The following is a 14,601-nucleotide window of genomic DNA, read 5'->3' as shown; positions in this document are numbered from 1 at the left end:
GTCGGACAAAATATTCCTGATTTTAAAAGCTCAAACAGAATCAGATTTACATGCCTATGACATAAAACAATTGGAATATAGAAACTAAAATGATCATTCCTAGATGGCAAGATTCCAAAAGCTGGGGATAGCGGTTTCTGCACAGAATGTATTTGTTATGTCTAGGCAGGAGTAGCTTTCTTTCTTTCTTTTTTTCTATTTATACTTCTAAAATTACCTTCCTCCAGAAAAAGCTAGAGTCTAAACACTGAGAGAGAACAGTAAGGATCCTTGGCTTAACCACTCTCAAATTTAATCCTTTTAAAATGGACTTCTCTTACAGTGATCACTCAAGTTTCAAGTGAAAGTTTTCCTAGCTCCAGCTTCAGGCTTTTGGATTCAGAAGGCAGTCAAAGCAGATGTTGGACAGCTCCGAGGGAGAGCTGAGGGTTTTTGTCTTTTTGTCTTAAATCAGGCACACAGTTTAGAATCTGACTCACAACCCAGGACCTGAAGTTAGAGTGACTTTGAATTGAGCACCAAGAGTTAGGTCAGTGGAACTGGACAAATCTTCAGAAGGAGGACAGGTATCATGAGATACCTTAGACCATCGTAAAGATTCAATGAGACCCTCCATGCTTTTCTTTAACTTATGCATGCTTTATTTTAAATTAAATGTTTTAAAACGATACACTCACTACTCTCACTACTATCTCTACGTTATTGTTGAAATTTTATATTTAAATTTTTGTTAGCCCTCATTTTCTTATCTAGAAAAAGAGAACACAGAAAATCTCCCTCTCTCTTTCTCTGACTCCGATTAGGAAGAAGACAGACACACAGACTTGTGTGACTTGGAGGTTCTCCTTTTACACTTCAGCCCATCTGACTTATGACTGTTGAAATATATTTTACTTGTATTATAAGACCGATCTATGGTTTCCTGAGTAAAAGATTATAATTATAATCACTCTATATATAGCTAACTGAATTAAATGAAAATTGGTTTCTAAAGCCTGAAACATTATCTACCTTAATATACGTATGAAAGACCTAGGCTTCATCTTAAGGCTACTCCTCTCCTTCAAATGGCCCTGTCATTTGATGTTTCTCACAGTCAACACCACCCACCCACTACCTGAGTGTGTTGAGGTATCATCTCAACGTTCTATGAGTGACAAGAAGCTTTTTTTGTTTTGTAAACTGTCTACTCACCTTGAGCTCCATAGTACAGTACATTACTTCTAAGAGGTGAAAGCACTAATTTGGCTCTCTAGTTGATTAAAAAAATTCTTCATTAATTATTCTTATTTATTATTTGCTACATGCCAGTCAGATAGACAGAAAAGAATCATTGGGAATCTCTTCCTGCTGAAAGGGTTATGGTCACCAGGTTAGGGCAGCAGCAATAGCAGCATGGTTCCTACTGCTTCAAATTCCAGTCTGTAGAAGTTACCTGCGTTAGACGAAGGTCAACTATTTTACTTTGTACTTTCCCATATATCTTATATTCAGGAAAGGGAGGGAACTGTCCCCACTCTGACTACTCAAGAATCTCTGTTTCCTGTATAAATCTCAATTTTGATCCCTAAAACAATAAACACTATCATCAGCTAAACAGCTCCGTGTCTGTGCTTTACATAAACACTCCAGATTTAGCTGGCATTCAGACAGCTGCTTTGCTTCCTTTCCCAGTATTCTGTGCACTTGTGTGATGGGGTTACTAATCATTTAGTCACATAGCCTGGACACTGAGACTCATCCTTGATACAGTCACATCAACTCCACATATGAAATCCATAAGCAAGTTCAAATAAGCTTCAGTTATTAAGACAGCCTATAAAGAGAGAGCTCCTCGGTGATTATCTTCCTATTTGTGCTGCTCTAGGCAGTGCCGAGTGCTGCTGGAGGTAAGGGGACATTGCAAGGTCCCAGACTGACCATGATGTGGCCATCAAAAGAAGGACAAACATCTCGAGTGCGCACCAAGTGCAACAACAGCCACCCTCCAGACATCTCCCTTACAGAGAAAAGCGAGAGTTCGCAGGACTGGGGGTGTCACAGAGTGACGGAGTGCTGGCCTAACATGCTCAAAGCCCCGGGTTCGCCTCTGCAACGCAGAAACAAGCCCAGATCGTATTAAAATCCAAGATAAACATTAAGTTAGGAAATATTAAAAGCAGGTTTAGTTTTGAAAAATCACACTAGTGACAGGATGAAGAATGAATTAAGGAAGCTGTCATATTCACACAAGTCTGAGAATGAGAAAGATACACCTGGTCTGGCATGTGTCACCATATCCACACTGTTCTTAATAGCCTGCATCACATTTTTTTTTCTTTTTGGTTTTTCAAGACAGGATTTCTCTGTGTAACAGTTCTAGCTGTCCTGGAACTTGCTCTGTAGACCAGGCTGACCTCGAACTCACAGAGATTCATCTGTATCTGCCTTATGAGTGCTAGGATTAAAGGCGTGGACCACCACCGCCCTGCTGGTGCGCCACCACCACCCCCTCATTTCTTAATAACATATTGTTCTCCAAATCCATTCTCGACTTAATCCATTCTCTGCTCTTTACTGCAAGACCGCTCTTTGCAAATTAAAGGTCTGCCTATGTTATTGAACTCACTACAACTTGCAATGGTTTCAAGTTTTTAGAAAATAAAACTGAAGCTTTCAGGGTTTACAGACATATTTAAATTTTATTTAACTTATCTATAGTCTGAGAAGTTTTGACTAATATATATTACATTTTGGTTAAATAGACCCCTATTCCCTCGCCTCTGTTTTCTTCCAGACCCACTCCTACACCTTAACTTTAATTTCATGTGCTGTTTTCTTATTTTACAGATGGTCCTCTGCATTGCCCAGGCTATGCACAGCAGTTCATGAGACAAAGGCTCAGGCTTTTTGTTTGGTTTGATTTTTAAGGAACATCTGTAATTTTTCCACCGATTTGGCCCTTTAAAGCAAAAGTTTTTGTTCTTTTGTGGGTTTTGGTGCTAGAGGTCACATTATCTCATCCATTGTTACTCATGATGGCAAACTGCTATGTAGGGATTTGTAACCTGTCCGGCTCACGTGTACAGCTCCAAACAATTTTGGGTTGTTTTAGGTTTCTAAATAGCCTGGAAAATTTTCTTCTGCCATCACCTTTGCCTTTTGAAGACGCAGATATTGTCGAACATGTCACTAGGTTTATTTACATATTGTCCTGCTTCCCTCTACAGTTAAAACTCCCATTAGCACTGCTCAGAAGTATCTAGTTTGGGTTTGATTCAATCCAACAAAGACATATTAAGAATTTCTGGCATGTCAGACGTCATACTAGGCACTGGGCACCAGCAATGAGTAAGATGCATGCTGGGTTCACCATCATAAAATTTAAGTAGGGATAAAGACAACTTTCAAAGTCACATAAATAATTGAATTTTAATAGGTGCCCTGAGAAAGATTACAGAACACACTGAAAACACATGCTAGCCCTTCCTATCCAAGGCTCCTGCCAAAATTCTTTTTTGCTGTTCTCAGTAGGGAGAATGTCTGTGCTGTGAAAGGAGTATGGCAATTTCCCAAAATCATAGTGGGCGGGGGGAGCACAAAAAGTTTTGACTATTGTAATAGGTAATTTCATTTATTCTCCTTTACTGTCCACTGTCATGATGTTCCTTACACAGGAAAACTGCAATCTGTTTTAATGATTGCTTTTGCTGGTAAGATGTTGGGTCATAAACTTAAAGTATTTCCTTTCAATGTACACACGAGTAACTAGAACTTGGCTATTCTAATTGATTGTTTGACTATAGTCTTAAAATTGGATAATCTAAGACTATTTGGAACAATGGTAAAAAATATTATCATATTTAATCCAATTTCCATTATCAAATGTGCTTTAAATTCTTAGGAAAAGCTCAGAAGTTATCTACCAGGGCCTGGGTAGATGGGCCAGTAGGTGAACTGGCTGTGTGGAAAGCATGAGGACTAGAGTCAGGATCCCCAGAACCCTTGTGAAAGCAGGGTAGACATGGTGGCACCTGGGATCACAACTCTCAGGAGACATGAGTGGGGGATCTCCTAGTGAGTAGACGGCCAGCGAGACTCCAGGTACAGAGAAAGATCTTTCGTCAACAAATAGAGTAGAGGAGAATTGAGGACAACATCTAACCTTAACTCCAGGTCTTTGCATGGACACACTTACCTCCACACATGCATGTGCCAACACGCAAACCGACACTCATTAAAATGCCTGATATTAATAGAGTATCGTGCTTTTCCAACGACTAAATTCTTAGAGATAGCAGTTTTTATATTTTCAGACAAAGGCAACTCAGCATTCATTTCCAACATTCTTTAGAAGAATTAAAGAACAGAAACAGAAAAGCAGTAAAGTTTTCACTCAAGTTTGTCCCACAAAGAATGATTCTAAGACTCGTTATCCAAGTCTTGATTGCCACTGAGTTCTTAAATGTTCTGTACTTATCAGAATAGTTATGTACCTAGGACTTTCAAGACAAAATGCTTGCTGATTTCTCCAGCGTCATTTGAGGCCACACAGGTGTACTTTCCAGCATCTTCAGGTTCTGCCTTGATGAGCTGAAGGACCATCCCTTGAGTACTAATGGTCAGATGAGCATCAAGCACCAGAGGCTGGCCATCTCTGAACCAAGACATACTTGGAGCTGGGGTTCCGTCTGTAAAGCATGTCATGGAGGTAGAACTGCCTTTGACAATGGTGATTTCCTCTGTTCCCATTGCGTTGTCTATATTTGGTGGCACTACATGGAAAATAAGTCAGGTAAAATTGATATATCCATTACAATTTGCAATGAATTTGCACAACAGTAATTAAATAATTCTGTACTACTCTACACTCATGGACATGATGTGTTTTAAGATAGCATAGAATAAATTGATGGATTTATTGTAAACCTATTTAATGGTTAGGTTAATTATTAATCTTCCATAGATTAGCAAAGAAGCCTCAATATTGCTTTCCTATTGAATATACATTCAATGTGTATTATAATTTGTTTATATTTCAACTAGGTAGCATTATTTCTTTAATTTGTTCTCATATACAGTAGTTCTTGCAGTAATTCAAAAGTATATTTTCAATGACTTTATGGATCACATAGTAGTAGATTAAGCTTTATATACATCACAAATTCCAGTTTCTGGTTATCAGGGTTGTTCTAGAATGTTATTACAAATTGAGAAACATGGAATAGTAATCCATAGTATTTCATAAATACAAATACATTCACTCAAATTTTATATCTCTAAATGAACTGCTAATATATTTAAAAATATGTTTAATTTTTTTTCTGTGTGTATGAACCAAAAATCTTCAGTCTGGATTTAAACACTATTTTTGAAACATTAGTTGTGCTTGTTTGACATGGAGTACACATGAAGCCATGATACTAGGAAGGTGGCATGGGGGATTCTTTAAGTGGGGAGAAATAGTACAGAGTGGGGATACTAAGGATGGAATGACCTGGGCAGGAGTGGTGTGGGACAATTGTCTATATTCTGTCAATTATGTTTGAAATAAATGCTGATTGGCCAGTAGCCAGGCAGGAAATATAGGTGGGACAACCAGACAGGAAGTAGAGGCGGGTCAATGAGAACAGGAGAATTCTGGAAAGGAGGAAGCCCATTCCTCCCCAGTCCTGTCCAGACACCAAAGAAGCAGGATGTGACCTGCCCTGCTGAAAATGTACTGAGCCATGTGGCTAACATATGATAGAATAATGGGCTAATATAAGTTATAAGAGCTAATACGAAGCTTGAGCTAATGGGCCAATCAGTTTATAATTTATGTAGATCTCTGTGTGATTTCCTTGGGACCTAAATGGCTGTGGGAACTGGGCAGGACAGAAACCCAAACAAGCAGGCCCTCACATTACAAAGGGAGATGGGGGGTGAAGAGATGAGAGTGACAGCTGAGGCAGATGAGGCAAAGTGAAGGGTATATGAGAAAGTCATATAGGAAGCTACTATCTTATAATCTAAATGGGAAAAAAAAAACCACAGAAGAAAGATTAAATAGAGTTATCCTGAATGGCTCAGTAATGATGCTCCTAGAAACAGCACATACTAAGCAGAATTCCCAGTCCCAGAAGTAAGATACCACCACAGTAATTGGTCAGGCAGGCTCCAAGGCCTTCCAATTAGGCTCTTTCCAGCCCCCTTGGTAGCCCACCAGAACTAGAGTATAAGATCATATTGCTACAGGCGACACAGAAAAAGCAAACCACAGATGAGATGCAACTGTCCTCCTCACTGGCTAGCTTTCAGTGTTCTAGCAGGTACAGTGCTGGCTGCTGGGGGAGAAAGGGAGGCAGGTGTTTTACTCAGCTGTGAATCCATCCTCCAAACTGAAAGCCAACTTGCTGGGCAAGGAGAAACATATGCAACACTGGCATAGGGTTTACCAACCAATTGGATTAAATTTAAGAAGAAACTCATATCTGGTATTGTATTGACTGAGGGGGTTGTAAGCTCAAATGGAGAACTTATTACCATTGTTTAATTAAATTACATCAAACTGCCTTTTAAATATCGATCACCATATCATAGACAAAAGTTACCTTAGCCCAAATCAGAGAAGCCTCTCCTTGCAGTGAAAAGTGATGAATTCAGAGACTCATGATTTCCCAAGCTGCTGAGAATAAATTGGGGCTCAGCACTAAAAAAGTCATTTATACAACTCCCCTTAAGATCTGGGAGCACTGCACAAGAAGAGGCCTTATTTTGGTTAGTTTTGGCAACATAAAATAGTCATTTGGAAAGAGGAAAACTCAATTGAGAAAATTACCTCCATTAGATTGACCTGTGGGCATGACCATGGGACTTTTCCTTGATTAGTGATTGCTGTAAGAAGGTCCAGCCCACTGTGTCCTGAAGTTATCCATCCAGGAGAACCTGGTGGACTTAGGCAGTGAGTACACAACTTAAGATAATAGTTGTATCATTACCTCATAATTGCACAGCCTGCTTTAGCTGAGTCAGTGGGTCACAAATTAAAACATTAGACAGGAACACGGGGAAGAGATTTTGAAGAGGTAGTGGTAGGCAGTGATGGGGTACGTGAAAGGGTGGTGTATGAGGGTGGTCGGTATGTGCTATGAAAATGTGTGACATAGTCAAAAATTAAACGAAGCCCTTACATCTGACTTCATTCTGTATTAGGAGAGAATTTTGACAGACAGAATGGACCAGTAACTATATACTCTGGGGATGGGGATGGGGGTGGAGAAAACACATTCTTCCTTAATAACAAGATACTTTTCACCAATTACTTTTTAACAGTGGAGAGTTGACTTTATAAGTCTGAGAGGAAGTCAGTTTCTAAAGGCATGTTGCTTAATGCCACTGAAGTTGAAGCAAAGTAGAATTATTTCTGTGACGTACCGAGGACTTGAAGGCTGTAGTGCTTACTGTCTACGCCAGCTCTATTGGAGGCCACACAAGTGTACACAGCAACGTCTGACACCTGAGCTCTCACGATCCTGCAAAACAGAACTTGGAATCTCATACTCAATCCCACTCAACGTACACAAATAATTATGATTCATACACAGAGAATTCAATGAAATTTATATTGAAATTTCTTTTAGATAAAAAGCTTGTGGCCATCGTCACAAAATGGAGACACCTCAATCTGCAATGGTGTGTATAAAGGTAACTGTGCAGCCATGACAAGCCACTAAGAATACAACACAATTGACAGAGGGAAGATTTTTCAAACACATTAAAAGAGAAAAATAATAGCATGAAAGTCACATGAACATTATCAATATTCTCCTATGCTACCATGTAACACTGTGCTTAAAGTATAACTCTTAGAAATATAAACTTATAACAGTTCACCTCTCAAGACCCGAGGTGCACACGTGTACTAGAAAACGAGCACTTAAATAAGAATACAAAGCCATGTTGATTCTTCATCCCTCATCTTCCCTCTTCGGAACACATACTGAACGGTGTGGTACAACGGCAGTCAAAGTTTAGGGAAAAGCATTTCGTAAATGTCGTGTAGGTGAGGGAAGAGTTGACAATGACCGTTCCCATAAGTGCTGAGGAAATGACACACAATGCAATCTAACCTGACAACCTGCCCTGCTGACAGCAAGCGGATGTGGGAGGAGAGGGGCAGAGGAAGGCCATTCTTCAGCCAGTTGATCTGCGGTGGAGGTGTGCCCATGGCTTTGCATTCGATATTTACTGACGTGTCCACCAGAGCCGTCAGTTTCTCTGCCTCGTCTTCATTACCTCTGATTTTAGGTGGAACTATACAAAGCACAGAATGAGAGAGAAGATGTATGAGTTCAGATCAGTTGCCCTGTAAATCATTTCCGCTTCTATTTTCCATCCCCAAAGGAAATATCAGATATTAGGTTTCACCCATGGTCCATTAATGGATTCTTAAAGCAGCACAGTCATAAGTTGGTAGCATTTCATATTACCATAGACATTCAAGTTAAATATTCGGTCTTCTTCCCCAGCAGGGTTAGTAGCAACACACGTATACTTCCCCATGTCAGATGTGAGAGCTCTGTAGATGTTTAATGTGCTGCCCTCTGCGGTGACGCTGTAGAAAAAGTCATGACAGAGGTGTTAATGTAGGGATAGGATCTGTAAAACACATTCAACTTCGTCGTGTCCTCTGAAAATATTTAGCATCATAACACAATGCCTTCATCTAGAATGGAATGATTCCACCCTATTTAACAAAGAATTCAGAGCCACAGGAACGGATGGTGATCTCAGGAAACTTAAATTATATGGAAACCATTTTCATATCGAGCACCCCCTTCTGAGAAAAAGGAAGCAAAGTCAGATGAGGGGCGTGGCAGGCAGAGGTGCCTTTCTCTCAGCTCTAGAATGTTATATTCTTAGTGACTGATATGAGCTATCGAGTCAAATGAAAATTTGAAAATTTTGGCACAAAGGCTGAAGAACATAACAAGTGAAGAAATTCTAAATAAAAATAAACTGCAAATACCCTAATTATACTTTAATGAAAAAGAATCAAATAGCATAGTTTACTTAAATGGTGATGACGCTACATATATAGATACATTTTAAATTTTTTCAAGTGGCTAGAGTGATTCTTTTGAGTTACATAAAATTAAATGATAAACATGAAAATAGACAATAAAATATGTATAAGTTAAGATTATTACATTATTCATTTTATCCACATACTACTAATTACAAAACACAACTTCTTATGCTTTAGGAAGAAATTTAAAATATTATCTACAGTGATTCTAAGACTAGTGATTTTTAACAGCATCCCTGATTGTGAACTTCTACTAGGGTGTACTATTAAGTATCACATTTTGAGATATATATTGAAAATATAATATCTGAATATGGTACTTTTCTCAAAATGTGATATTTAAAGTTCCATTATTTAAATATATTGCAAATTAAAATTTCAGGCTGCCATAGTCAAAGCTATTAAGGTGACTTTGAAAAGGTGACCTTGATAAATTGCTTTACCTAGATATCTATAGCACCATGAGACAGTGATGAAGTCAATAGCCAAGTGGAGATAACAAGATGTAACTTTAGGAATTTAAAGTTCCAGTTTCCCAGGTACAAAACATAGGACCTTAGGTTCCATCAAACCTGAAAGATGGCTTATATCCACTTAATGAAAACAGCTAAACACTTGTTAATTAATAATATATGTTCACATAAAAGAAATAAAATGTCCAATATTTCTGGAAATATTATCTGGCAGCTTACCCAATCCTGTAAAGAAACAAATACCTAAATTTTAACACAAAACAAATACAGGGAAAGTTATGCTTATATGTATTTGTTGTATGTATTGAATTCATTGACTAGAAAATATGCTCAAACTTTTAAAGTATTAGTTAAACTTATAGATTTAATAGTACATTGAAACAATATTATGCCTACCCATGCATATAATTATTCTGGTATATATGTGTAAATATGCTTGTATTGAAATATCTTTATGAGATTCTAGATTGTTCATCTGAAGGAATTTGTTTAGGTAGCATGATGCTCCTATTGCATTGCTATTCATCTCTTTGTAGAAAGGGAAATAAAGATCAGCTAAAGGTGGTATGTGAACAAAGCACTATAAAAACAAACTGGATTATAACACTATTACATCTTTTCCCATAACTATCAAATTAACCCTACATGTGTGCAGTTTGATAACATTAAGATAAAAAACCTACAGCTAGGATTTTGATGACTCTTTTGTGGGATGCTGCTGGCTTGACTTATGGGAAAGAATTATTTTATGACATGGACTTGTTGTGGACATTCTAGAACTGGAAGTATATATTCTATGACAGCTGTATAACATTTTGATGAATGGGTGTCTGAGATTTTATAATACAGAATTGATGATAAGGGTCCCTATCTCCTCTTTATCCTCCACCCCCACACACTCATATATACAGATATAATAAATTTTAGAGTGTTATCTGAAGAGAATTTTCATATTCAACACTCAAAAATTGTTATCTTTTCTCTTTTTAAATAAAATAATATCTAAGGTCTAATGACATACAAGTTGTAGTGATTGGTTTTGAAAGCTTCACACAAGCCTAAATGTCAGGGGCTGCAGACCCTCAGACCCTGAACTTTCTATGACCTCTTCCCTGCCAAAGAAAACAGCTTGTTTCCTTATGCTTGCAGCTGCTCTGAGCATAAAACCCTCATGAGTTCCTGATAACAAGGAAGTGGTTTCTTGTGGGCTTGCAGTAGAAAATCCTGAGAGCTAGGGTGTGGCCACTAATCAAGAAAAGCACTATATAAGCTTCCCTGGAACACACTCAAATTGGCATACTTGCTTCAAGAGTGCCCCATGTCCCTGTGTATTCTTTTATCCCCAGACCCTTGCCTGACTGCGGTTCCAGGTGGTGCAGGCACCACAGGTGGAGGCCCCACTGGGATAGGGAATTACGGACACCTCTGAGGGACACCCTCCAGAAGGCTGGCCAGCAGGTAAGTAACAAAGAGAAAGTGAGGGTGAATTGTAAGAATGGGGGCAGATTCTTCCAACTCTGTTCTTGTAGAGGAATTGCAAGTACTACTAAAAAAAAAGCAGGGTACTGGGATTAAAAGAAAAAAAATGTACGTAGACTTGGGAGAGAGAAGTAAGAGAGTAAAAGAGTACAGAAAAATAAGCTACATAAAGATGGAAAATATACAGAAAGTCTGGATTATGTACATAATTGTGTTTTCTTTGAATTTTTTGAATGTGAAGAAGTGAAGTACAGAGAGACATTTCATTGTTCGGGCTGCTAAGCTAAACCAGAATAAAGGTATCTTGACTCCAGAATTTGTGTCTAAGGATAAGTTCCATTGGAAAAGACGTTCTTCTTTTGTTTCCACAGAAGATGAGAACCTGTGGATTGTTTCTAGACTAATGTGGTTTGATAGACCAAGACCACTTGAAAGGTTTCCATAAAAATCTCGCAAAAATACTTCACCCAATAAAAAACAGGAAGCAGTTTGGAGAGAACTACGTCTCAATTCCTAAATGATTGTCTCAATTGTCACGTTTTCCCTTGGAGGCTGGTTGAAGAATCTATGCATACTGAAGGCTGGGGGGTTGAGGAGCAGGTTGGGGAAGCTGTTGGGATGCTGGAGAATGTCCAGGATGGAGAGTCTCTGGCATCATGCAAAGGAGATCCAGAGGGGAAGGAGCCTGAGGAGACTCAGATCTCAGATAGTAGTGATTCCAAGTCATCTCTCAGGACTGCGTCTATTCCTTTGCCCCGCCCCAGGAGAAAGAATCCCTTTTACAAACAACTGCCCCTTCAACTAGTGAGAGGGAAGTAGAAGAGTTGCAGAGACAATTGGCAGAACTTAAGTGTAGAAATATCCAGGCTTTCCCTGTTATGGAAACTGGGGATCCTCAGGGGAATAGGTAGAGGCTAGGTCAGCAGTTTCAGTTTATGGATGTAAGACAGCTTAAAGAGGCCGTAACCACTTATGGCTCGCAAGCTCCCTTTACTGCTGCACTGGTCCTACAGGGATCAAAATTTGATTCCTAGTGATTGTATACAGCTTTGTAGGGCGGTGCTTAGTGGAGGGGATTATTTGATTTGGATGTCTGATTATCAAGAGAATTGTATGAGACACAGCAAAATGGAATGTCCCAAGTAAAATACCTTGCCGTTAAACCGGAGTCAAAATATGACTTTACATGCAACTGTCTGTATGTCAGCGCCGTTTTTCTTTCTTTTAACTAACCATACCTTGAATGATCCTGCCCTTAACGGCTCTCAAGTTTCATGCCATTTAAGCAGTTGTTGGGTGAACAAGATGACTGCCGCTGTGGTCCGGGTTCCAGGCTTGGTAACTGTCCTGGTGAATCAGCTGGTGCTGAGCCGTCCCTGCCTAGACTTTGGGATCACCTCGGCTGTAGTGGCCGCTACTGTCACTGCTGAAGCCTCCACCATGGCAGCTGGAATTGCCATCAGCCACAAGGCAGTTGTGGTTAGCACTGTTGATTCCCTAGCCAGACAGGTTGCCACTGCCTTAGAGACCCAAAATTCCCTTAATGGACATATTCGCCAGGGCATTTTCCAACTTAACCTACAGACCGCCCTTTGACAGGAGCAGTTAGGTTTCTTATGGGATTTGCATATGGTTAGTTGCTTCCCTTCCTTCCATCATATTTGTGTCATCCTGGGGCCCGTCAGGAACTTAGGGCTACTGTCAGCCAGTTGAATTCTTAAGGAACCATGGAACACGCAATTTCTTCATTTTCCTGCGTCCCTTGAGATAATGAGACTTGTGTTCCTTCCACTTTCATAGATTTTCTAACTAAGGGCATTCTTAACTTCATATGGAAAAGCAAAAAAAACCAGGATAACCAAAACAATCCTGTACAATAAATGAACTTCTGGAGGCATCACAATTCCTGACTTTAAACTCTACTACAGAGCTACAGTACTGAAAACAACCTGGTATTGGCATAAGAACAGACAGGAGGACCAATGGAACAAGACCGGATATTAATCCACACACCTTCGAACACCTGATTTTTGACAAAGAAGCAAAAAATATCAAATAAAAAAAAGTATATTTAACAAATGGTGCTGGCATAACTGGATATCAACATGTAGAAGAATAAAAATCGACTCATATCTATCACCATGCACAAAACTAAGGGCATTCTTTATGGCCTAGGTTTGCTGAAAAGCTGGTCTGGGACTGTTGCCCTAGGAACTCTCATAGCTGGAGGGTTTTTAGTGCTCTGCCTTTATAACAGGCGGCAGCAGCAACAACAATAGCAGTGATTTAATATTGCTACTAAGCAATTAATGCTTGCTTAAGTAAGCAGGCTTCCCCTGAGTGCAGTATGGGTCAACATACTGCGAGAAGGCCAGTGAGCCAGAGACTGGTAAGACAGAAGCCTGTCTCAACAACCTAAGACAGAGGCCTTGCATGCTAAGGCAAGTGTTCTTGAGGACAGGTAAGATGTGAATTTGTGCTTCTGCAACCTAAGACAGGCCTGGTCTAACTATATTGAAAAGGGGGAGCTGTTAGGGGCTGCAGACCCTCAGACTCTAAACTTTCTATGATCCCTTGTCTGCCAGAGTAAAAAACTTGTTTTCCTTTGCTTGCAGTTGCTCAGAGTTTCTAATGAGTTTCTGTTAACAAGGAAGTGGTTTCTGGTGGGCTTGCAGTAGAAAATCCTGAGAGCTAGGGTGTGGCCACTAACCAAGGAGAATATTATCTAAGCTGCCCTGGACAATAATGGACAATAAAATTGGCATTCTTGTTTCAAGAGTAACCCATGTCTCTGCGTGTTCTTTAATCCCCAGACCCTTGCCCGATCAGTTTCAGGTGGTGCAGGCACCATACCTAGACATATCTGGGAAGGGGGAGCTTTAATAGAGTAATTGCCTTCATTAGATTTTCCTGTGGACATTTCTGTGGGGACATTTTCTTGATTAATGGTTGATGTGTGAAGGTCCAGTTCAGTGTTGGCAGTGCCACCTCTGGGTGGGTGGTCCTGGGCGGTATGAGAAAGCAGATTGAGCAAGCCATGAGGAACAAGTCAGTAAGTAACATTCTTCTATGGTCTCCGTTTCAGTGCCTGCCCCCAGCTTCTGGCCTTGGCTAGACTTCATTTTGAGATACAATATAAGCTGTAAAATGAAACAAACTCTTCCCTCTCAAAGTTATTATTGGTGTTTATCACATCAGTAGAAAGCAAACTAGAACAGCAGCAAGTATTACTCATGTGAATCGTGATGGATAGAGCACTGTGAAAGATCGCACAATTTATCATGCAAAGGTTTATTTTAAACATACCTGATTCTTTCTGTTTCACCGTTCACTATGGGTTTTCCATCTCTAAGCCACTGAAGACGTGGGGTGGGAATGCCATCTGCATTGCAGACCAGCTCAACATTTTCTCCAAGAAGGACACTGACTTCACTTGGAACTTCAGCACCAGCAATGCTTGGGGGAACTTTAGAGAATTTTCATTAGCAGAGTATAAAGATATAAGCGCTCATGAATGTGACAGAATACTGAAACATATCATTTCTTTTTTGTTGTTGTAACACTTGTGTGTGTGTGTGTGTGTGTATGCACATAAGTTGT

The 14,601-nt window shown here is 39.6% G+C and overlaps 1 protein-coding gene across 1 annotated transcript in view; it reads right to left on the bottom strand.

Annotated features, from left to right (window-relative positions):
* Positions 1-14,601, bottom strand: part of Hmcn1 (hemicentin 1) — a 441,231-nt gene that overhangs the window by 71,726 nt on the left and 354,904 nt on the right. Inside the window, exons 64-68 of the mRNA XM_041662626.1 lie at positions 14,308-14,467; positions 8,451-8,575; positions 8,091-8,274; positions 7,396-7,493; positions 4,476-4,754 (exon numbers count right to left, since the gene is read on the bottom strand). Coding sequence (XP_041518560.1) covers positions 4,476-4,754; positions 7,396-7,493; positions 8,091-8,274; positions 8,451-8,575; positions 14,308-14,467 — 846 coding nt within the window. The remainder of the gene's footprint in view (positions 1-4,475; positions 4,755-7,395; positions 7,494-8,090; positions 8,275-8,450; positions 8,576-14,307; positions 14,468-14,601) is intronic.

Source organism: Microtus oregoni, unplaced genomic scaffold (assembly GCF_018167655.1).
Source record: "Microtus oregoni isolate MIOR12 unplaced genomic scaffold, Mior012 000013F_ref0000133, whole genome shotgun sequence".
Lineage (NCBI taxonomy): Eukaryota > Metazoa > Chordata > Mammalia > Rodentia > Cricetidae > Microtus > Microtus oregoni.
This window is presented reverse-complemented; position numbering and strand designations above follow the sequence as displayed.